Below are 23,743 nucleotides of genomic sequence, written 5' to 3' on the forward strand. Positions count from 1 at the left end.
CCAACAATAAATCACTACTTTTTAAACATTCTCACAAATTAAAAACTTAAACTTCTTAATATTTCTTGAAAATAGACTTCAATTATTATTCAGTCATTTAATTTTGTGTTGACAGACTAATGGAGTAACTATCTAAACATGAAGTTTTTCACTGAAAAGTCAAATGTTTACGAAGTGGCCTGTAGGTATAGAGGTGCTTTAACCCATCATACGTCCATTGAAATGATGAGTACACAGCATATGTAAAAGTATAATATTCAGATAGAGTCAGTTCAAAAAGCAATTCATGGTTTTGTTCTTAGAGCAGTAAGTGGGTTATTTTCAGTTCAGGACATTCTGCCTTTTGTTCCATGATGATGCCTCACTCTGCATCATTAAATAACCATTTTGCTGACATATCGAAGCCATTACCTTAGAAAGGTATAATTTCCTGAAATGTACCCTCAGCTCCTAAACAAAATGGCTTTTGATTGTGTCGGTATAATCAAGTTCCCACGCAGATTAGCCGTTAAAAGAGTAACAGAATAGACTAATGATGCCAAAGTCAAATGTGGGGAGAAAAAACCTGAGCGAACTTTCTCTCTTTCTCTCTTTTCCTCTCTTGTCCACACCTGTCCTGATTATCTGTCCTCTCTGTGTCAATCGATTAACAGACTCGCAGCTCCTATCTCTTCTCATTATTAAAGAAGTCTGACAGAGGCCTCTCCTCCCACACAGCCTGTTCTTCATTCACGGTCACAAGCTGCTCATTGCTGTCCATCGAGGCCACCAGGCCAAGAGGGTGCATCCAATTCCGTCAATCTGCCTGATGAGCAGAGGGAAGAAAATTACAAAGATAAAAGACTTGAGGAAAAGGGGCTGAGGCTTGGCCTAGTTGTTTGCATTTGACACAAACTTGGTTATGTGACACTCACTGAAAAAGCTACACCTTCTATCAAGGTGCCTCAGCTGAAAGTCTGAATGTGTGATCGCATACAGCCTATGTAACACTCTCCCTTCCCCGAAAATGTATAAATGCAGAGAATCACTTGTATTGATCAGCAAGCAGAGCTATGACTCTGTTCGCTGAAACTCCCTTGAGTTAGATTTAAAGGCAGGGAACAGCAACTCATAATGCTTCTGCCATCTGCTCATTTATTAGTCTGGAACACCCATTCTTAGTCCGAACGATAAAGTTCATTAATATTCATGCAACATTCATATATGGAAACATTGCCCATGGAGTCGGGGTATTAGTGTCAGAGACAGGATAGGAGAAGTCGCACTAATTGATGATTGATGGCTCTGCCATTAGCAGCAAGGCCCACGGCCAGAGTTAATGTACTACTAAGCTGTACTTTTATGGAACTGTGACATATTTAGAAACTGTGGCATTTGACTAATTTTGTACAGGGTTGTCTTACTTTTTCACAACCAGCTTGACTTTACTGTGACATGCTGCGTTGTGTTTTAATTGGCTCGTCTTTCTGTTTCTCTGACCTCCAGGTTGTCTGTTTGAAGACGAGCTCTGTGCTCCTTATGAATTCTGCGTCAATGGTAAGTCTTACTTAGAAATCCATGTACTTCTGTTTCTCTTCATGGTATTCTCAGACCTCTATAAAGATAATAATTTATGAAACATTAAACCCTTAATTATCCTCATAAATGTTAACTAAGCTTTTAAATCCATCTTTCAAAGTCTTAAAGCGACTGCCATGAGATTTCATGTTTTGAAACAAAGAATACGAGGGTGGCTCTGACTGCAGACAAAATGACAGACCTCAGACGTGCAGATGCTGTTCTTTTTTGTGGTTTGATCAGACAGAGAGTGAAGAGGACACTGAAATGAATTCATGATTTAAACCAAACAGGAATTGGTCTGCTTTTTTACCTCACAGGGGACTTGGAGCGGTTTAATTTCTAAAATGTAAGCACTATGCATTTCAGTGGAGGCAGAAAAAAATTATTTTTAAGCTGTTTGGTTTGTTACAAATGCCTGATCAGTGTTAATAGCATAGTATATTTGGTGAAATTAAAAAGATTGCATTTCATACAAAAGAAAACCCCATTCATTTTCAATATATTTACCCACCCTTTTTAAAACCTTATAGTTCTAAGTGTCTGGTTGAGGATTTTGCCTTTGATACCAATCTGATAACATTTTGTTCCACTACTATGTTGGCTGGTCATCAGGATAAGAGAGGATGAATGACCAAAGCCCTGTTTGATTGCAGATTTGCATGTGTTTAACAACTCTATCTCTATTTAATTTGAATGTAATGATCACAATCTGAAACGTCTGTGTAGAAATGTAATCCCACTGAATTTGTGTCGAAAAATACTGAGGAAAATTTGAGGAATCTCATTAATACCCACACAACTTCCATAATTTTGGAATGACAAAGAAGCAGAAGATAGGTGCAGAGAAAATTAAAATCATTCAGTTACTTAAAATCCCAGAGATCTACAGAAACCTGTAATACCCCACTCAGGCAGGGTTTTAAAGGGGCTTAAACTAAACTGAACTGAACTACACAAGTTTAGTTAACTTTTTTAGTGAATGTCGTTTCACAAATATTACAAGTGTAGCCTGTGAAGTTATGGATAACACTGTGCTCTCCTTTGATGTTAAACTAAAATGAGACCTTTGTATGCTAACTTTTTTGGAGTCACTAATGCAAGTGTCTGAAAAATGTGTTGTAGTGTTTGATTTTGTCAATGATTATTCATCAAAGTGCTCTTATCAAAGTGGTTTAGTGATCTGGAGTGACCTAAAGACTTACTCACACCACACTGCACATTTCAACTCAGTTTAGATTTATGAGTCAAAGGAGAAGCATGAAAACAAACAGGAACCAGACTGAAACCTTAAATGCACACAGTAGATGTCTAATATTACCAGGGTGTTTTCCCGTTCATACCACAAATGATCACAACCATATCTACAATCCATCTTGTCATGGAGGATCGTCTGTCTGCAGCGGTAGCCATGACAACGTGTCACCTGATGAATGGAGGGGAAATGTTAGGTTTTTTTCAAAGCGTGGTATTCATCTGAATCACACACCGGGCTGTAATTTTGAAGGGAATTGATGGCGTGTCGATGTCGAGGATCATCCTGATGACAGAGCCCTTGTGAAAGGTTAATGTATTCTTTTATAATGAAAGGTTTCAATACAGCAGCTGTGGTTCAGGATATGGTTATACATGTATGGAGAGTCCCTACACAGTGTTTTTGTCCTCCGGGCATAAAGATTAAACGCTGGTTCTTTGAGATTGGTTGCCCAGTTTATATACTTTCAGCAGATTCATCTGACAATATTTTTCACGCACAAGATGAAGCCAGCAAAGGGAGCACTTGCATGTTGAAAGACAATAGATTTGCTTGCAGAATATAATGTGATTACAGATTACAGAGAAGAGAAGGCAAGAAAAGAAAAACACAAGACAAGTACAATTTGTCTGTTAATATGTTAATAATAGAAGGAAAATTACCTAAAATAACAGGAGATTTGAGTTGTGGTTTATGACTCTGTCTGCTGTTTTGATTTCTAAATAATTTTTAGTATTGTATGTATTCTTGTAAAGATGGTCATTTAAGAACAACAAGCAGTAAAACACTCTTCATAGATTGCTTCATAAATCATCTGGTTAGAAATATAATTTAGTTGTTTCATAACCCCTTATGGCTACTCTAAGTCTCTATGTCTACGCTTTGTCACTCTCTGTTGGGCTCCCGATGAGCGGCAGCCACAGCACAGACAGATGATGAGTGGGAGTAACTAGGTCTGCCACTTTCACTCTCCTCCAGGTCCCTGAAGGAGTAACCTGGTTTATTCTGGGCTGGGCGAACCGTTTTCCTTTTCACCCGGGCTGTTGCCATGCAGGGTTGCTTGAGGGAAGGGAAGGGTTGCAAGTTAGGGCCTTTATATATGGCAAGCCGTTTTAACACTTAAATTCTGAGGTAATTTTTTTCCGTGGTAACTGTAATTCAACTTAAAAAAAAAGTTTTCCTCATTAAAAGGACAACTTTGACTTGAGGAAATCAAGCGTTTGGTTCACTAGCTCGAAGATGGAAAAACACGTAAACTCCCATCAGTGTGATTGAAAAATACTGTTGTAGTGGCCTTCCACACATGCATATAGTCTAAGAAGAATCATTTTGGAATAAGTGTACTCTGTATTTACAGATGTTGCTGTTTCATTGATTCATTATCCTTCTATTCTCCATACATCATTAGATTAACTGTTGTCATCACTTATTTTTGATGCAGCCTTTTCAAATCTTCAGGGGAATACTGTCTAGAGGTTATTTTGAAAGGATATGTGTTTACCTGAAAAGGCATTTTAATTTAATGCTACTCTCCACAGTCTGTGGTTACTGGTTTGATAAGCTAAGCTAAAGAACAGCAATAAGTTCTATGTGCTTCCCTCTGGGTGCCAGTTGGCTCCTAATAAACACGTAACCAACAGTGCTGTATTGATTGGTGTTATCTGCTTGAGCCAATATTATCTGAAACGTTCGCACTGTATCTGAAATTTAAACGATTTAGGTGATGCTTTCATCGATCAGAAACTAGTGCAAAGCAGCAAATACACTCTAGTTACCCCTACAAAATTCAAATTGCAGACAGCCTGCAAAGAGGACTGAAGAGGAAAATCCACAATTGATCAAATAATAAATGGTAAGAAACTGTTAAGTATCAATTGAAAAGGATGGAAACAGATGTGTTATAAAAAGAATAAACAAAAATGTAAAAATCATAAGCTCATTAATACTCTGCTGCCAGATTCAGAAGGCAGTTTGTTTTGGTGTAGCTCTGAGAGTCCAGTTTATCTTTATTCATTCTTTTAATTCTTTATTGAATTATTTACATGTGTATTGCGATGCATACATCTAATTATCATTTCAAAGCCACAACTGTCCCATTCAAAAGTCCCTGAATAACCCATAAACACTTCATTAATCATATGCTGATCACTTTAGTGTTTGTTCCTGCACCTTTCTTCATTAGCAGACTACATCTGGCCGGTCTTGGTGCATTGATTTGAGCCTATTCATTTTCATGACACGAGTTGCAAAGCTAATACACCTGTTCCAATGCGTCTTAATTTGTCTCCTGGGTCCGACTGCCTCTCTTCTGACGTACAGTCTTTTAGAAACGCTTTGCTGACTGTCAGCTTTAGTGTTGGCTCCTGTTATCCTGGAGCATTAGCTTTCACAGTTTAAATAGCTTTAGCGGCAGTCAGGGGTCTGTCAGTCTGTCACAGTGGGAGGAGAGACAGCATGTGGCTTTAGAGCTCTCTATACCTTTTTTGGCTGAAAATCTTCCTCATTCCTATCAAAATGCTGCTTATCCAGACATAGCTTCTTTTAGTGAGAATGTCACTGACTTAAAGGATTGTGCCTTTCAGGATTGTTTCATTGATTAATTCTGTGGCTTGCTTTATGGGTTATGAATGACATTGAGTTTTATTTGCATTTCGTCTTGCTCATCAAATTGCAAGCATTAGTTTAATGTTACAAAAAGACAAAAGCTGATCCGTTTTAAGGATAAAGCCAGACATTTAATCATTTGAAAACCATCGACATACTATAACTCTCTTGGACAGATACTAATTTGATATTTTCATCTATAACAACAGTGTTGTTATTTCGAGCTTTGAACAACCCTCCGTGCAACACGAGCAGGACTCCAAGCCTGGAATTAACATGTTGTTTTCAGCTGTCAAAAATAGGGGGGAAAAGAGTCTGTTTCCCTCCAAGCTGTCAGCTGCAATGAGCCTTGTTTTGATCCCATCAGTATTGTGAATATACACCATAAAGTGAAGGAGCAGAGCTTTGTGATCCATCATGTAGCTCTGAATGGCCCAGCATCACCTTGATAAATCAATCAACTGTTACGTGTGCCAGACAAGGATTTCTTTGTTGTAAAGTACCCCTTACTTCTATATTTAATGCACCAAATTCCCTTGTGTCTGGTTGCTAGCGGGAATGTCCCTGACAACAGAGATGGAAGTGACATGTGCCATTACCATGGAAACCAGTGAGGGGTGTAGAGAATCAAACATTTAGCAGTTTCCTATCACTTGTTATGTCACCAGCCTTCCTTTTTTCTTACATAAAATGTGTTGTTAGTTAACACACTGAAGATTAAAATCCTACCACAAATCTTTGTACAAAATGAAGCCTTATTCTGTGTGTGTTTTTAACCATGTCAGCAGGGATTATGTGGTTACAACAGACTGTCGGCAAAGATCAACAATCTCATCATAGTTGACAGTTGTCATTATCTGTGTGTCTGTAGGTGGGAAGTTTTCCTCCGCGCTGTTTGAGAGCTCAAAATAACCGCTGAGTCGTGTGCTCTGTTGTTTTGTGTTAATTCATCTCCTCACACAGGTTTTTTTTTGTTTCCGTACAGAGCTGTCATTTCACAGGTCACAGGCTGAGGGGATGGTAAAGACACCCTTAAATTAGGATAATAATCCAATTTTGTTTCCTCACTGTTTCAAAATGGTGCCCCCTAAATATGCTCATAAGCCCTTGGATTTTTTTATTTTTATAGCCCCAGTTTACAAATAGTATAAGAACAGGAGTAAGAAAAATTCAGCATGTAATGGACATCAATTCTTATGTATTTTATGAGCATCAGTCATATTGATTTCTGCTGTCATTGTCTGACATGGTGGGTCTAATAAAAGGGAGGCTGTGGTGCATGACCAAGTGTTGATTCACATCATCAGATCCCATCTAATTATGCCGGCATCTCTTACACATACTCTCATGGTTGTACGCAGGATAGCTCACATTCTCACACACAGAGGAGAGGACTTAGATTGAATCTGCTGGATGCAGCTATAGAGATCATCTTTGAGCTGGACTTCCATTCTCTTTTTTCAGCAAACAAGCCGAAATAATTAATCTTCCCAGCTGAGAGAAGGTGATGACTCGGTTTGTTTATAATGCAAGCCTTACATTTACACACTGCTTTTTGACCCCTCAGAGCCTCAGAGATCTAGACCAGCCATTGAATTATTGGGCTGATAGGGAATATGTAGCGTTGGTTGCCAGGCAACCCATGCAGGAAGCCCGATGATAGGGAGATAACCACGGTCTTTGATAAAGTCCTTTCTGCCACGAATGTCTGCTTATCATAGTCTACATAGAGGAAAAATATCAGCTATTAGTCCCCCCCTCCCAAAAAAAAAGCAGAAAATCAGACGTACAAAAGACAGCAGGTGCTTCACACCATCGCAACCTTTCATCTGAGCCAGCAGACATTATCTTACATCATAAGAGCCGCAAGAGTGTGTGGAAATTTGTTTTTTGTGTGTATCTCACTTTGAACTGTTAAAAACACATCCTTCATGAACATGTTTTTACCATTTCCTCCTGTCCTTCCTCTGTAGATGGAGTGTTTGGAAGGTGCCACGAGCTGGCCAACGCAGACCTATACACGTACGATATTTCTGCCACAGCGCTCCAACGCCTCAGGATCCTCCTACAGAAACTGGCACACAGAGGTACAAACCGCCCGTCTGTCTTTGTCCGAGTTTCTTTCTTTTCTGTTCGGCATCAGTCATGTGCATGGCTTACAGCAAATGCCTTTGTGCGAGGCTAGCCAAATAAGACAAGCTGTCTCTTTGGCTGGCACAGCACCCCACCGCAGAGCCAGAACAGGTCATTTGACTCATATCGGGCCATTGTTTTGCCATCATTGCCTAACTCTTGCAGCCAATCTTATTGGCTTGTATGCTAGCTGGACATTTAGAGCTAATTTTGTGGATGAGTAACTGTGAGATGTGCAGTGTAATCACATCAGGCAGTCTCTCCCACTCAGTCAATGACGGATGATAATGTGCTCGTTATAACAGGTTACAGCTTCAGGCAGTTATAATGTGTCTATAATAGGATGTCTTCATAACAAAAGTAACTATATAGCTTCATTAAGATTGAAGCTACAATAGGAATTGTTTTGGTTTGCCTTGATACCCATATTTCAAGAGTCTCACCTGTGCATCTTATCAGCTCTGGAAATCAAATATGTCAGATTTGATAGTCATGTCTTGTACTGAAGAACAGAGTCTTCTCTTGCTGAAGGCTGTTGAATTGTGAACAACAAATAGAAACAAATGCAGCCTCCAGGCTGTCTGCTGCACAAACGAGATACCACCAATTTGTGTCGAAAATTAAAAGTAAACAACTTAAATTCTTTGTCTGGTGGAAAATGTGAAGCAACTGGTATGGTTTTAATTTACTGGGTTGCAATTTATTAAGGTCCAAAACGTGTAAATTGTTAGAGATAATAATTTCATGTGAAAAATTTAGACAAACGGGGTTCAGTTTGTACCTTTCCAAGTAATGACATCAATTTAACTGCCTAAGAGTGTGAGCACAGCATGTAAATAAATATACATATATATATGTATACATGTCTGTCATTCAGAATTTTGTAGAGTAAGAAACAGAAAATCAGTTTTCATGATTAACTTGTTATGTATAGATATAAAAAGACTTACATAGGGTTTTCATGTGAGGAAAATTACTTTTATTCTACACCTTTTCTCCGTGTATTTTCCAGCATGTAACTGCGCTGACACTCCACCAGGGGGCAGTAGAAACCTTCAACACAGACCGTGACGACTAACATCAGCCCTCCAAACCTAATTGGCTTTTCAGGCCACTCTGAGCTTAATATATTTTAACAGGCATGAAAACGGTGTTGAAAATCATTAAGAGTATGCGGAAATCTAATTACTGTTTAGAAATAAACAAATGTGAATGAGGAAGATGCGAAGAAATCTGCTGTGTAATTCTTTTGCTAATTTGTTTTAAAGGGTATTAAACTCTTCAGATGTTTTTCTTTACAAACCCTCATCTCTGACCTTGTGTTTGAAGAGAGCCGTTAACAGACATGACATCATCTCTTTGAAACATTTCCCCCTTTACTGTCTTGTAGAGTCACATCCACAAACGGAGAGCGTTATCTGCGGATGAGTCCACAATGCACTGTTAATGCTCGGTGGCATGTTATTCTTATCAGCTCAACAGCAATTTAAGTGTCATCTTTGAGACATGGGGGAACCTTTTTTGAGCTTAGACAGGATTGTAGAGACCATTGTACTGTAACCTAAATTGAAGAGATGAAGGGGAGAAAAAAAGCAGGAGGAACATCAATGGAATCGATTTACAATCCTCTTTATCTTGCATCAGAGCAGGTAGAAATCACACAATCTCTGCTCACTACACAACACCAATGTCATTCAGATCAATAGAAATTGACCCTTGTACAAAAGGGCTTGGGTTGTCTGGATGTGTCCCCATTGGCAGAACACATTGTCTGGTATTAAATTTTCCCCACAATACGTTTGAATGCAAGGCGCAGTCATCCAACTGCAAATTACTTTTACATTTCACAGCCCCCAAAGTGAGGCAACTTTAGTATTCCCCGTCTACAGCCACAGAGCATCCACACATTTAATAGCCATGCTGCTGTGATATTGTTATTTAATCATTAAGGCTCTGCAAAGTATTTGTGTGTTTATGTAGCCTGGGATTGGAAACATATGAAGGAGCTGCAGTGAGAATTTGATGTACACTATATAAAGATAAAGCAGTCTTTACTTTTCTAAACCCTTTCCTGGAAAGCCATTGTTCAGTGATAGCTTTGCATTAACATTTGGATTCTCCATGTTGAAGCAATGATTTGGCATTTGTAGAATGGATAGTCTTTTTTTATTTTTTAATTTGCTTTAGCAGGAGCCAAAGAACATAGACAATACTTTGAATCATCAGTATCACTCTATTATTTTGCTAAACTGCAAATTAATTGATGCTGCATTAATAGATTTATAATAACATTGTAAATAAGTCAGTACCAGTAATGGTGAAACGCATTGTAGGTGATGGTTCTGCACCTTAACACTGGTTTCTACAGCCATAAAATGAAAACATAGATGATGTTGTGCTCACCTATTGTCAGTGTGCAGCTGATAAGTGCCATCCAAAGTCATGTTGGAGGAGATGGCACATGCTACAGAAATAGCTCAGCAGTGACCACATTTTTTGGGATTTTGAAAGAGAGATTAGAAAAGAAAATGTAATATTTGTGAATGCCCTTTTCTAAAGTCTGCAAAAACGGAGAGAATTTATGACATTTAATTGCAATTTTGTTCATTTTACAGTTACGCTAAAGTCATGTAGCGCTAACTTGAAATGCCTGTTGTAAAACAGTGTGTACGACGTTAAGCGTTGGCCGCTGTCTTTAAGTGTTGTTACAATTTTAGCTAGAATAGAGAGTTGGAACAACTCACTGAGTTTTCACGTTAGCATTAGCTTGTGCACACGTGAAAACACTCATTTTTATTTCAGGAAATAAAGACTGTCAGGCTGGAGCTATATGTGAAATATTTGTTTGATTTCACTCTGCCTTGAGTTACACACAGGTATTGTGCTAAAGGGTCTTCCTTGTTAGCTATAAGAATGGTAACTAAAGACTGGACAGGCTTAGCAAACAGTCAGTTGCACCCAAAAAAACCCTGTAATTTAGCTGATGGACCATGGACTTAATTAAGATGCTATTGACTGTCCTGCTTATACCATGCAGATATTTACTTCTAGGAATAACAAATTAAATAAGATGATACATTGTGATATGTGCCTTAGCTCCATTGATAGGAGTCATTAGTCAAGGAGAAGTAGTGACCACAAACTGAAATTTGAACTGCAATATTTTATTCAAAATCCAACTTTACCTCCTACATGAAATGCTTTCTTTGAAGACAAGCAACAGAATCTCATGTTCCCAAATTCAGATCAGTCTGTTCCTTCAGGACCATGTGTGATCGTGCCACAGAGAACATTCACAAAGTAACATTTACAGTGAAAACTTGAGTTGTCATGAGAAAAACAATCAAGCTTTTCTGAATCATCCATTGCCGCTCATGTCTATGTAAGAGCTGGCTGTTTCTATTTAACGTTTCTCTTCAAAATGATTTCTTTCACGAAACACATACATGTTTGGATAATCTTTATATGTCGGTGTAGCTGTTTAAACAACTGTTTTCTACACAGCAGTAACATTGACCTGCAGATTATGACCTTGGAGAATATAATGAAAAATCTTAGAGCGGTGATTTATTATGAGCTCTTTTAAAATGCACTCAGGCACCATGGAGAACTGTCCTGTGATCTGACAAGTCTAAATCTGAAATTCTTTTTTGGAAATCAAGGACACCGCATCCTCTGAGCGGTGCAGACGGGATGACATGGGGCTGCATTTGTGCACCATTAATGCTGAAAAATACACTCAGGCTTTGGAGCAACATATGCTGCTATCAGTGGTGCCTGGAGAAGATGGATACATTTCTGCCCCATGTTTTTTAAGTGGCCTTTCCAGCACACAGTGAAAGCTCTGTATCATAAACAGTGACATTTAAGACTACTGCACCATATTTATGTGTAATCGACCCAAAAATGGGCCACGCAGTTGTGTGATGGTCAGCACTGTCACCTCACAGCAAAAAGCTTGCTGGTTCAAATCCCAACTGGGGAGTTTGCATGTGCTCTCCTGGTACTCAACTGACCATAGGGGTGAGTGTAGGTGTGCACGGTTGTGCCTCTATAATGGACTGGCGACCCACCCAGGTTTTACCCCACCTCTTGCCCAATGGCAGCTGGGATAGATCCAGCCCTCCTCTGACCTGAATTGAATGAACTGGGCATGAACAATGAAAGAATGAATGACCCAAAAATGCATCAGTAATAGTCTCACATACATTCTGCTGCTTGACTTCAGAGATTTATCATCAGTGTTAAATTAGTGTCCTAAACCTCATGCCTTAACCTAACCTAGTATGGGGGCAGAAACTGACAGGTAATGTTTTGCTTTGGGAAAAGAAATTGATTTGCAGCATACTGCTTAGTTTTATACACACTGGAGAGGAATTAGAAATGGGTATTTTCTATGATGACTGAATAATGCGTGGACATACTTCGTATACCTGTGTATATTGTGTACTATACCACTGGCTGCCATCCAGATGATGCCTATTTTTTTTTTACAAAGGTCTGGACAAAGCCAAACCATATTCTACATGTGTTGCAACAACTTGACTCTGTACTGGAAGAGTCAAGGTGTTAAACTGTCTTGCCTACAGCAGGCAGAAATGTGAAATCCTTTTATTTTCAAAATTACTGCAACTGGTCTCAGTTTCCAAATAATTACATACTGTTCTGAAGAAGTGATGCAACACAGTTGTAAACATGCCCCTGTCTGAATTTTATTCAAGTGTGTTGCAGGCAACAACATCAAAATGAGAACAATTTCTTTGGAAAAAACATACTTTCCTAGTTTGAACATTCAGCATGTTGTCTTTGAGCTATTCTAAATCAAATCACCGACCTCTGTTTTTATTTTACACTGTACCTCAGCTCTTTTTGAAGTGAAGTTGTGGGAGCTTTTTTATCTACCTGTTTGAACTGTTAACATAAAGACCACAGAAAACATATTTTATGTTACCAACTGCACTAATAGATGCATTCATACAATGCACTGTTGGCTTAATTCATGCATCAAACTTGGAGTGACACATTTCATTGCAAGTAATCAGGTAGAACTTGTTGCTGAATTATTCACATACCATTCCATTACTGCTTTTAAAATCAGTTGGTGGACAGATGTAAAGGTAATGGGAAAATCTGCATTTCAAAAACACCAGATGAAACAAGAGGACATGCAAACAGGATGTCATCTAAAAGACTTTGAATATTTAGGAGACCCCCCTCTCTGCCTTTTTCCGTCAGACAGAAAACAGACAGGAGGCCAACAGAAATATCTTGCTTGTTTGAAAGCTGTTGCGCTAATGGCAAGGCGTTAATTAACCGAGGCGTTTGCCTAAGACTGGATGCTACCCTTATCAGGCAGAAAGTGGCAACATTTGATGAAGAAGCCTGCTTTTTCCAAGACTTACAGATGAATTTGCATGACATTTAACTCCTCAGTGCCAGGATAATCAGCTGAGAGGTTGATTGAGAGGAATCCAACCATAAAGGCCCCCACCACCTCTCTTCTTGACTATTTCACTTTAGAAAATTGCTCATTTTGACTTGGTAATTTGTGACTACACACCTTTCCCCTCAAGTGTACCCATCGCAGACTCACAAAACATGGTATGTATGGAAATGAGTGCCTCCCTGAGGAGACAGAGGGGATAGAGGTGTCACAGTCAATGAGGCCATCCTCATTCTGTTTGTGGTGCCATCACACATTTACTCTGCAGCCATTTAACCATCTGCAGTAAACTGCAGGTAACATATGGATGTTTCAGGGCTCAAGCAAGACCTGAGTTCCCCAATGCCGCTGATGATGGTATAATGATCATCACCAAGGTAACATATAGTCAATACACCCCACATCGGGTAAGCTACGGGTAGTTAACTGTCATTATTGTATGGATGGATGGCTGAGCTGTGTTCCAGAACAGTGACAACATACGCTGCTTTGTGCTCCATTCAGCGCTGCCAAGAGTGACTGGAGGCATCTGTAGCTGCTCTGCATTGCTCTGATCCTCATCTGCTGCTTATGAATATCTATGAGAGTATCCAGTGTCTGTGGGTGAGAAACCAAGATAATGAAGATGTTCTGGAGTGTTAATGCTACCATGTTTTCTCATATTTCCACCATGGCTGTTATTTTATTGATAATAAACATGTCCACATCATTAACAGTGGTGTTGTTCCTTTAGATGAGGCCTGTAAACGGTAAGGTGTGAAGTGGTGAGGAATCTTCATCTGCATCTCCGACGTAATTAGCCGTTCTCATTAAAAAATGCTTCTGCACAACATTAGAAGTGTCATCATTTAGAATCTTGGCTCAACAGGAAAGTATATTGTCTTTGGTATGCCTATGCTCTTTGCTATGGAATCCTGTGCCTCTTGGCTAATTGGGAATTGAGCCATGTTTTGGGCATATTTTTTGCTTGGGTGGCTCCATCTGGTCCTGGCACCACTGTGCTTTGCCCCTGCCCAGGAGTTCTGCATCCCAACTATGTGCTGGCAATTAGTAGATATGTTGGCATGGCGTCAGGCCACAGTGTGACATTCTCCCCTGGCTTGTTGATTGGCTGGAGTGTGTGTGTGTGAGAGAGTTTACATGGCTATGTATACATGTGTCAAACAGTAATTCCATACAGACTTCCTGTATTTTTATTTGAGATGTTTCTTTACTGTTCTGTACTGTTACATTTACTCTATAATACAGTAAGAGCTTCAGCATAACAATTTCCTGAGAACAACTTGCATCTCAGTCTTAGCCATGTAGTATAGAGGATGTAACAAATCTGTTCACACTTTTGGACATCCAGAGTTTCTTGAGCTGGTAATTTGTCAGTCGCTGGAAGATTGCCAAGACAACAAAGCAAATCCTGCGAAGCTTTCCACAAGAAAAAGTAATTTATTGTATAATGTAACACCTAATCATGACTTTTCCCTCTGAACCCGCTAGAAGAATGAAGGAGGTCAAAATAAAGAGGATAATCACTTTAAGATGATAATTCAACACAAGTCCCTTGCTTGGGAGCTGGATATCTTTCCCCCTCCTATTCTTTGACATGCTTATATAGACTGTGCTACTTTTTGATAACAACGCTATAGAATAATGTTCCTGTGTCTGTTTACTATTCCACAGCTTGTGCATCACTTCGCACCACACAAGGATAACTGGTAAAATGTAGCAGTCCCCTGCGTATCAGAAAATGATAGTGAAGGTGCATTGAAAATTTGTACTAACAGCTGTTGTCTAAGCGTCATCATGGGACGAGTTGGAAATGGGAATGTGCAGAAACTCATGAGAGCGTGTTGGTAAAACAGATACCCAACAGATACCCTAAGCTCATCTCTGCAAACATTAGGTCACTGGTCAGATCACTGGTCCATCACTGGTCCATCGCAAGGCCAACACTAAGAGACAAACAGCACGCTGTGTCTGTAGTCAATTTAGAATTTAGAATTAAAGACTTTGTCTTTGGACTGTTAGAAAAAACACTGAGAAAACCCATACACCACTCAGAACAACCCCATCAAATATTTCCAATCTAAATTATGCAAATTCTTTTTGTTAGCAATTCATCATGAGACGATGTAATTTTTATTTTTTTAATACATTCAATATGTTTAAAGTTTCTGTGATGGATTGGCGACCTTTCCAGGGTGTACCCCGCCTCTCGCCCAATGACTGCTGGGATAGGTTCCAGCCCCCCCACGACTCGACATTTGGATTAAGCGGGTATAGAAAATGGATGGATGTTTAAAGTTTGCTCCAAGTTGAAGAGCAGTGAGCTGTCGTTATACTCAAATCAAACCAGTTAGATGAGTTTACTTGAATCGTTTGTCATTTCAACTTTCAGTCTGACTTCTTTGTTTCCAGGTTTGACGTGGCAGGATGACATCACTCAGCAGGTCATCTCTAGAGAGCTTTCCAAATTGAGGAATATCCCCCTCCGCCACCAGAGCCCCCTGACTGCATCCGGCAGTTCCAGAAACTGGAAATTGAGGCCTGCACATGCAGAGCTGAGCGGAAACCTTCAACAGTACCTGACGGGGCTAGGTTTGCTACAGCAGGCCGGGATAGACCGACAACCAGGAGACCAACGAGAAGGAGGCAAGATTCAGGTGCGAGCCCGATACACTGTATACACAAAGTAACAGTAACCGCACTTACATGGCTCCTGGTCTCATAATGATGTTGTCAGTATTATCATGGATTGGACTCAAGAATTAAAATACTTAACAGGAAGCTTAACACTTTAAAAACATTCAGTTTGAAAGAAGTGGGCAAACAAACCAGCTGGGGTCTAATAAAAATGGATGTCTACATGCATTAGGGGGAATGCTCAGTAGGGTGCAGTGTTTTTGGAGCTTAACACATATGATATCTAAATTTGAGACTTCTTTGCTACTCTGTCTCAGGCAAGTTGCTTAACGTTATGGAAGTTCCAAGTGTAAGTTTAGTGCTTGGCTAGATTTATAGCATTTAATTCAACATTTTGCATAAGTCAACAAAGGAACATCACATTTTTCCTGTCTAAGTAATGAAAGGACCTCATCCTATTCACTTTGACGAAGAGTCATTATCTGCCTTTCACTTGGGTCGCCCTCTCGTCCCAACTCTGCTTTTGTTTCTTGCTTTCTGTCCTCTCTCTTTCCCACTGAGCAGGGACCCTTTTTTCCTCAAAGGTCCTCCATCATTCTTTACATTATTCAATCTTCATATTTAGGGTGGACGCCCTGCTTTGTGTGTAATGTGCTCAGAACTCGTCACAGCCGAGCCGCTTCCTGCTGCTGTGTCAGTGCAGCCATAATGCAAAGTTGAAGAGTTCAGGACCTTCCTTATTGATGAAATGAGGTCTTTTGTTGTGTACTGTGATGGAAAGAGGCAAACATGGTTAGCATGAATGGCAGACCACCTCTGTCTTGCTGTGCTAATGCCATTATGGCCTCTCAGTATGCCGGGTTTGGAAAGACTGACATTTTCTCTCTATACGTTTGAAGGACAGAAAATGGCACCAAGGGAGAGAACTAGTATTAGTGCTGCAGCGACATGGATAATAATGCTATTCAGTAGATCGGATATACTGTATGCTGTGTGCGTGGGCTCTTATGACTCAGATGGGAAGAATGATTCCTCTTCTTCACAGAGAGAAGAAAGGACAAAATAACACAGTGGTGCCAGAGCCAACTCCAGCTAAATAGCCAAATGGTTAAAAGGCATTTAAATGCCTGTGTATGTAGCAGAGCATTGTAATGCAAATGCATTATTCATCTTGTGTGAAATATAAACTCATACAGCTAACTTTATAATCAGGTGATTCATATTTTTTTCTGTTTAGATAAGGGACTGATGCTCTTTCTGTGACAGTGGGGATGTGCTTTTAAAGTTTGTGGTGTGTTCTGGAAATGCATGAAATTACTCTTTGAGTGACACTATCTCATCCAGGATTTCCATAATGCAATTTCCAAGGGCAGTTGTCTTTGATCTAGAATCCCTATTCATATCCGGCCCTGTCTCGTCGAGCACAGGTTGCATCTCTTTTTATTCTAAAGCCTGTCACAACAATGCTCACCCAGTGCATCCCATTTGATGTTTTCATGGTGCAAAAAAGCTGCTGTATAGCTCAGACTAGGGGGGAAATTGGTAAGATAAATATTGCCACTTTATCTCTAAAGAAATGTAAAGAAAAAAACAAACAAAACATACTAACAGTTGTGACTGACATGCTAATGTTTACCAGGTCCTGTTACTATATTAGCCTAGCATCTCTGCTGGTCAAAGCCCATGTGGAGCACTGGGTTATCCTCATCCCTCACACACTAAAGTAAAGAGTTTTTAATAATATGTAGTAATAAAAAGCAAAACATAGGCTACTAATAAACGGATGCAAGCAGTAATTAAATATATTAAGTCTTCTTTGAAAAGAATATGTTAGAATATGGATATGCATAGAATAGAAAGTTCATGAAAACCACATGATGCATATAACACATTACATTACTAATGAGGTTGATATTTTGAAAGTTTTTGTTTCAGGAATAACACATGCAGTCATTAAAAACGTGCTGATCTTAGTTTTATATTAGAAACATGTATGACGTATAAAAACCATGTATGGGGCAGCATGTTTCATTGCAAAAAGAATTTCAATTTGATTTACAGTCAAGTTTAAATTCAAGTTTTAAATTTAAAATAGTACTTCAGATCTCCATCAGTTTTTGGAAACAAAACCCATCTAAAGTGATTAATGGGAGAACTGTAAAATCCATCTACAGATATTGAGTTTTCATAGTAGTTTTTCCTTTTTTACTGTAGTACAAAATCATAAAAAATTGAATGGATTAATTTTACCAACGTGAGTGCACAGAATTAATCAAAAACAACTAAATAAAGGTAAGGGTATATAAAATTGTTGGGGGAGAAAAATTGATAAACATAACTTGTAGAAAAACAAAATATAATTTTTTATTCGTCTGTTGTGCATTTCGTGTACACTTGCTAAGATAAATTTGACTTGCTGTGGTGGCACCCCCCTGTTGATGGTGGCCTAAGAAACCAGCTATATAACCTATAGGAAAGACCAGCACTGTCTAGCTAAGAAGCTCACTAACATACGAGCCACAGCAGAGGCCCATAAGAATTTGGTCAAGTCTCCAGGTATTTAATAATAATGATAATTTTAAAAAAGAACAATTCTTTGGTATAATAATAAATAAAAAACTGTACTTTTTGCCTCTTGGATAAAGTCAAGAAATAGTCACTCGTGTTAGTCAAATGGGCGGTTGCCTATTACAAGGTGAATCAGAGAGGAAATTCTCTACTTGAAAAATTGACATACTTTCCCAGAGATTCCCATCCAAAGAGCCACTGGATCTGTAAAAATGATGTTCAACATATTTACCATCCTCTAAATGTGGCAAACTGGGCATTTTGTGTTGTAGAATGAAGACATCAGGCCTTACGGTCCGTCAGAGACCACTCGACCAAAACCTAAGCAGGCCTGGAAGGAGACCACCATCTACAGCCTTCAGAAAGGAGCTGGCCAATCCCCAGTCACCAAAGTTGTTACCCAGAGTGGAGAGGGCAGGCACCCAAAGCTCAGTACAACCCACTCCAGCCAGGAACCAGACAGGAGCAAGATCCTCTCTAACCATCTGGAGCGGCTCCTTGGTGGGGCACCAGGCTCTCAGCAGGGTGTCCCAGGCGGTGGGGCTGTGTGGCCCAAAGGAAAGCTCCACTACATCAGCTACAAGCAGCCAGCTCAGAGAGAGCATACAGAGCCGCAGACTCAGGTTGCTTTTGGCTCCAAAACTGCAAAGCCTAATCTGGACAGACTGCTGTTCAAGGCTGGCTCAAACAGAGTCAACACAAAAGAGCCTCTTGGTAGCATGGATGGTAAGATCAGCTTGTCGTTGTATTTCATTCCCTGGCCTATGCAATTGCTCCAGATTATTCTTTATTTCAATTTTTTTTTTTTTACACTTTTTTTCTATTTAAATATAACATGACCATTTATTCCCTTTTTTCTCCATTAAGAGCCATTCATCCTGAATGCTGTGAACCAGCTGGGGAGGCACAGCGTCAACATGGAGGCTTTGATGGGCAAAGACCTGGACCAGCTGGCTGAGGTCATCGCAGGTGCTCTGCAGGAGCTGGAGGAGGAGCAGCCAGCGCTTGGGGCCCAGCCAGAACCAGGAGCCACTGACTCCAGGGGGGAGATGGAGGGTAACAGGGAGCCATCGGCAGCAGTGCTTCTGAATCAAGACCAGAACCTGCAATCACATAAAGGGCAGGATCTAAACCAGAAAGACACACTGAAAATGAAACAACAAGGTTTGTGTTTGTGCTGTTGGAAAAGAGAAGAAAAGTTGGCGCCATTCAGAGTAGCTGAATGTGTTATGTGTAATAGATGTAAGATTACAAGACATTATAAGTTTATAAATGCCTTAACAAGGATTCTTTTTAATCCTTATAGAAAATGCTGCCAAATGTATTTTTGAGTCTTTCATTTTGTGTCATAACTGTTTCTCTTTGCTAAATACAAAAACGGACCTCGGTTTTCACACAATCTGCTCACATACATTGTGTTTGTTTCCAGGCCAACAAATAGACGGTGCAGACAAAGAGTCCATTGACAAGGTGAATTCCAAATTACTCTCAACAAATTAGTTTCTAAGGGAGCGAGACATGTCCAAACATTTTATTCACTTTTGAATGCTACTTCACATAGTGATGATTTAACAATTATATAGCCTATCATTTACTTTTGAATCATTAGAACTTGAAAGACATCTCATAATCACAGATTTTTTTTAACATTTCTGCAATATTTTCACTGAATAGATCAAATTAGTTGACTGTGAATCGGTAAACTAATAAGAACAAGAAAGGTTATCATTAGACCTTGGACCAGCACTCTGACTCAGAAATGGGGGTGAATCAATACAAATTCAAACCTTCCTAAGATTGGAATTTCTAACAGAACTCTAAAAGCCATAAACTATCTTCTGTAGGGAAACTGAGGAGAACATTTCTCTACTATTCTAAAAAGAAATCTGCCTTTGCTCCAAACAGAATGCAGCCTTCTTCTCCAAGCTGCTAGACTACCTCAACATGGAGCCATTTGGCGATGCTCCCCAGGTCAACAGTGGGCCACCTGCTCCCCTCCAGAAGACGGTGGGACTCGAGAACGTCCAGAGCCGGACGATACAGAACCAAGTTTCTGTCCCTCACCTCTCAGAAGAGAGGACCCTGACCATCCCCGCAAAGGAAGGATCCACCCTACGGTTGACCAGCGCAGCAGAAGGGTCTGATTCAAAGATGGACTCTGAGATTGAGAGGTGGATGCAGGGGGATCAGGCGCCAGCAGGGAAGAAGCAGCTGGATGAGCCACAGAAGGAGGACGTGAAGATTAAAACCCAGCTGATCCACGTGGGAGTGAAGGAGTTTTCCAGCAGAGGGAAGGACAGACACTTTGGCTACATTATCACCGGCTCAGAGTAAGTGTAGTTCAATGTTATATGTTGACATTATAATGATTGATTTATATAATGCTTATCTGTATGTAATACACAGGGAGGAGCACAAGACATAAGCAACATACAAATGACGATGAACTCCTGATTTACTTACAAATATTAGCGTAAACATAAGTGATCATGTATTTATCAATGCTTATTTTAGAGAAATTCCTTAAGAGCATGGCAGTGCTGTTCTCTGATCAGCTTCCTGTTTGAGATTTCAGTGGCTTATTTCCAAGTCATCAAATGAGGTTTGATCGTTCCAGGTACTGCTTACATTTTAGATTTCTACTGAGAAGATTAAGTAAAATCACATTCAGTTGTCTTATAACTAAAAGTTGGTCTGGAACCTCTCAGTTGATTGTTAGCATCTAAACGGCTTTAAAAAATCACTGGATACCAAAATGCCTCGTAATGTAACTGGACAGACCCACAATCTGAGCCATGAAACATGTGACGTCGCACTGAGCAACAAGCTTGAACAGCACTACTCTGTGCAGTCTTTTTGTTTCAAAGCCACCACATATTAGATAAACCATGGTGATTGGACCACTTCGAGCAAGGTCTTTTGGAAATCTGTTTAAACAGGAGGGGGGACAGACGCATTCTGCCAGAGCAAATGAAACATGAGATTTCACATTCAGTTGGCACCCAGAATATATCTGATTAGCTTCTGATGAGAACCGAGTACTGGAGAAGAGGCAAACTGACACAATTATCTTTTGCATGGTTGTGAGACCATGCAGGTCCGGGCTGTAAATGTGGCAGCTGGAACGAAACTGATAAAGTACTAATATACCAGAAAGACTTCTATTGCTCACATATATAATCTCAATACCTCATCTATGACTTATCTCTGGTGAGTTCTAATCACATTTAATATAAGTAAAACCGGGGGGGGGGGTTACTGTTTTAGATCGAAATATAAAAATAACACACAATGTTTAGAATTTGTGAGGTATTTATGTAAGTAAGGGATACAATTCTAATTAATACCTGAAAATAAGAGTTCCTATTGACAAATCTGTGGGATGGTAGGCAGATAGGATGTGACTCACTTGCTTACATAGATTAAAATTAAAATGTGATTATTAATCAAAATTTTAAAGAATCTGACTTGTATAAATGGACTTATTGTATTGCAATTTGTTATTTTTTGTACTTTGTTTAGTTTTTCTCCTGGAATGGATAAAATATCAATCGCCAAATTCTTAAAAGTTGCATTATGGGGAGCTGGGTGATGCTACGTACTTGTCTGTATGAAGATAAAGCAGAAACTATTTAATCAAATTACAGGAATGACAGTATTGTATTGGGCTGAATATTTTCTAAAGCTTTTACTGTATATTATGTGTGGCAGCATTTCATACAGATTAAGTCTGTGCATCCCTCTCACAATTTTGAATCTGATTTGATGTTGTAGTTCATTGCTGCTTTATACTATAGATTATTGCTCCCAACATACTGCTGGACCTAGTTTAAGTAGACCCATTTTGACACCAAGCATTTATTTGTTTGTTCGCTTACTTAACACTTCCCTCAAGCAATGCAATTTCTGTCAAAGCCTCCTAAATAGTGCCGTCTTTATGTAAAAGGAAGCTGTAGGTTGAAATCTTTAGTGTCCCTGATTACAATAGCAGGGATGATAAATCCCCTGGTGTGTGGGTATCACTGTGCTGTATTACAGCTTTAATGATGATCCTTTGTGAGAAAGGGTGGCCAAGTTCTCTGCCTCTCCCTCTCACTTACCTCAGTCTCAGCAAAGATAAGTTCCTATCGACTGTGTCTTTGCCCCTGGCACTGTCTCAAATCCCTTTATGGCATTATCAAGTCCAGTGTCACTACGTCGTCCTTCACCTGTTCAACACATGTAGCCTCATAAATGCCCGATATGGGTGCAGTTGTTGTTGCCTTATTGCCGTACAAATAGGAATAGCAGATTAACACACAATATAAGTGAAGATATGCCAGGGGAAAGGAACGGTCACCTTCTGAGTGAAATATCCTCACCACCTCCTCCTTGTCTGTCCTCAGCCCACCTATTGGACACCTATAGCTGGCCTATAGAGGTGTGCCTGCATTTGCTACACCTCATGATTGCACAGTTGTTATCCCTCAGCTTCTTCGCACCCTGCAGTGAGGCTACATAAACCTGCTTATCTGACAGCTCCTGACATTGTGGTTGAGGTAGTGGGAGGAGGGTTGGGTGGCATGTGTGGAGAAGGGAAGTGGAAAGGTATGGATCGAGGAGAAAGAGACAGAGAGATACCCAAGGGGAAAAGTGCCAGCATCAACAACCAAGTCACTCCCTGAGCTCTCCATTTGCTAGAATTACCACAGAGGGATGCAAACGTGTCTAGAATTGCTTCAGTAAAGCTTTAACTTTCAAAACCCCATGAAAAGTGGAGAAAAAAGAAGCCTCCACTCTCTCAAAGGTGGAATGAATTAGCCGCTCATTCACAGCACACTGTTCCTTGTTCTATTAAAGAAAAGCTGCTGTAATGTGGCGTCAAACACAGGCTCAACACAATATTTCTGCATAATTCTGACTTGAATATGACCAAAGGAAGTTCTTTTTTCAACTCAAGACGGTGCTGAGTGTGTAAAAAAAACCTGAACATACACTGTAAGTGATATTGAACTCAATACCCAGTACTCCATGAAATTGTTTTCCTGTTTATTTCACATTTCTCCATTATGGAGTTGAAACGAAATTTCAAGAATGTCTCATCAAGATCCAAGACTTTTTGGTGCATGTCACCTTGCAGTCACTTGGTAGTGATTCTCAGTGATTCCAGGTTAAGCTGTCAGCAATAAAGTAGCTTTCTGAGTGTGGATGCCCTTCTCTTTCCAGCGTACAATGCGCTGGCCAGCAGATTGCTTTGTTTGGTCTATTTCCTTGGCGATTGAGTCTCTGAGTGAGAAAGCAGCTGCAGACTGAGCTGAGATGAGGCATGGCTTTATCAGGCCACCATTACACTTCACCTCCATTCCATTTGCACCTTATTATTCTCATCTCACCGTGAGGGTGCGTGCATACCTGTGTGTTTGCGTGTACTCTGTGATATCATGTTCTACTTTGAGGCTATGTGCACACGAGGGAGAAAGTCAATGCAAAAGAAGAAGAAAGATGAGAGGAGGAAAGGGAGAGAAAGAAACGTCCATATGATACAGCCATTACACCTCATGCAGGTT

General features: G+C 39.8%; 1 protein-coding gene across 1 annotated transcript in view; it reads left to right on the plus strand.

Annotated features, from left to right (window-relative positions):
* Positions 1–23,743, plus strand: part of ptprn2 (protein tyrosine phosphatase receptor type N2) — a 131,342-nt gene that overhangs the window by 14,730 nt on the left and 92,869 nt on the right. The window contains exons 2-8 of the mRNA XM_072378759.1: positions 1,486–1,536; positions 7,390–7,503; positions 15,405–15,649; positions 18,470–18,923; positions 19,065–19,361; positions 19,627–19,667; positions 20,103–20,527. Of these exons, the coding sequence (XP_072234860.1) occupies positions 1,486–1,536; positions 7,390–7,503; positions 15,405–15,649; positions 18,470–18,923; positions 19,065–19,361; positions 19,627–19,667; positions 20,103–20,527 (1,627 nt within the window). The remainder of the gene's footprint in view (positions 1–1,485; positions 1,537–7,389; positions 7,504–15,404; positions 15,650–18,469; positions 18,924–19,064; positions 19,362–19,626; positions 19,668–20,102; positions 20,528–23,743) is intronic.

Source organism: Leuresthes tenuis, unplaced genomic scaffold, assembly GCF_036924035.1.
Source record: "Leuresthes tenuis unplaced genomic scaffold, fLeuTen1.0.hap1 SCAF_24, whole genome shotgun sequence".
Classification (NCBI taxonomy): domain Eukaryota; kingdom Metazoa; phylum Chordata; class Actinopteri; order Atheriniformes; family Atherinopsidae; genus Leuresthes; species Leuresthes tenuis.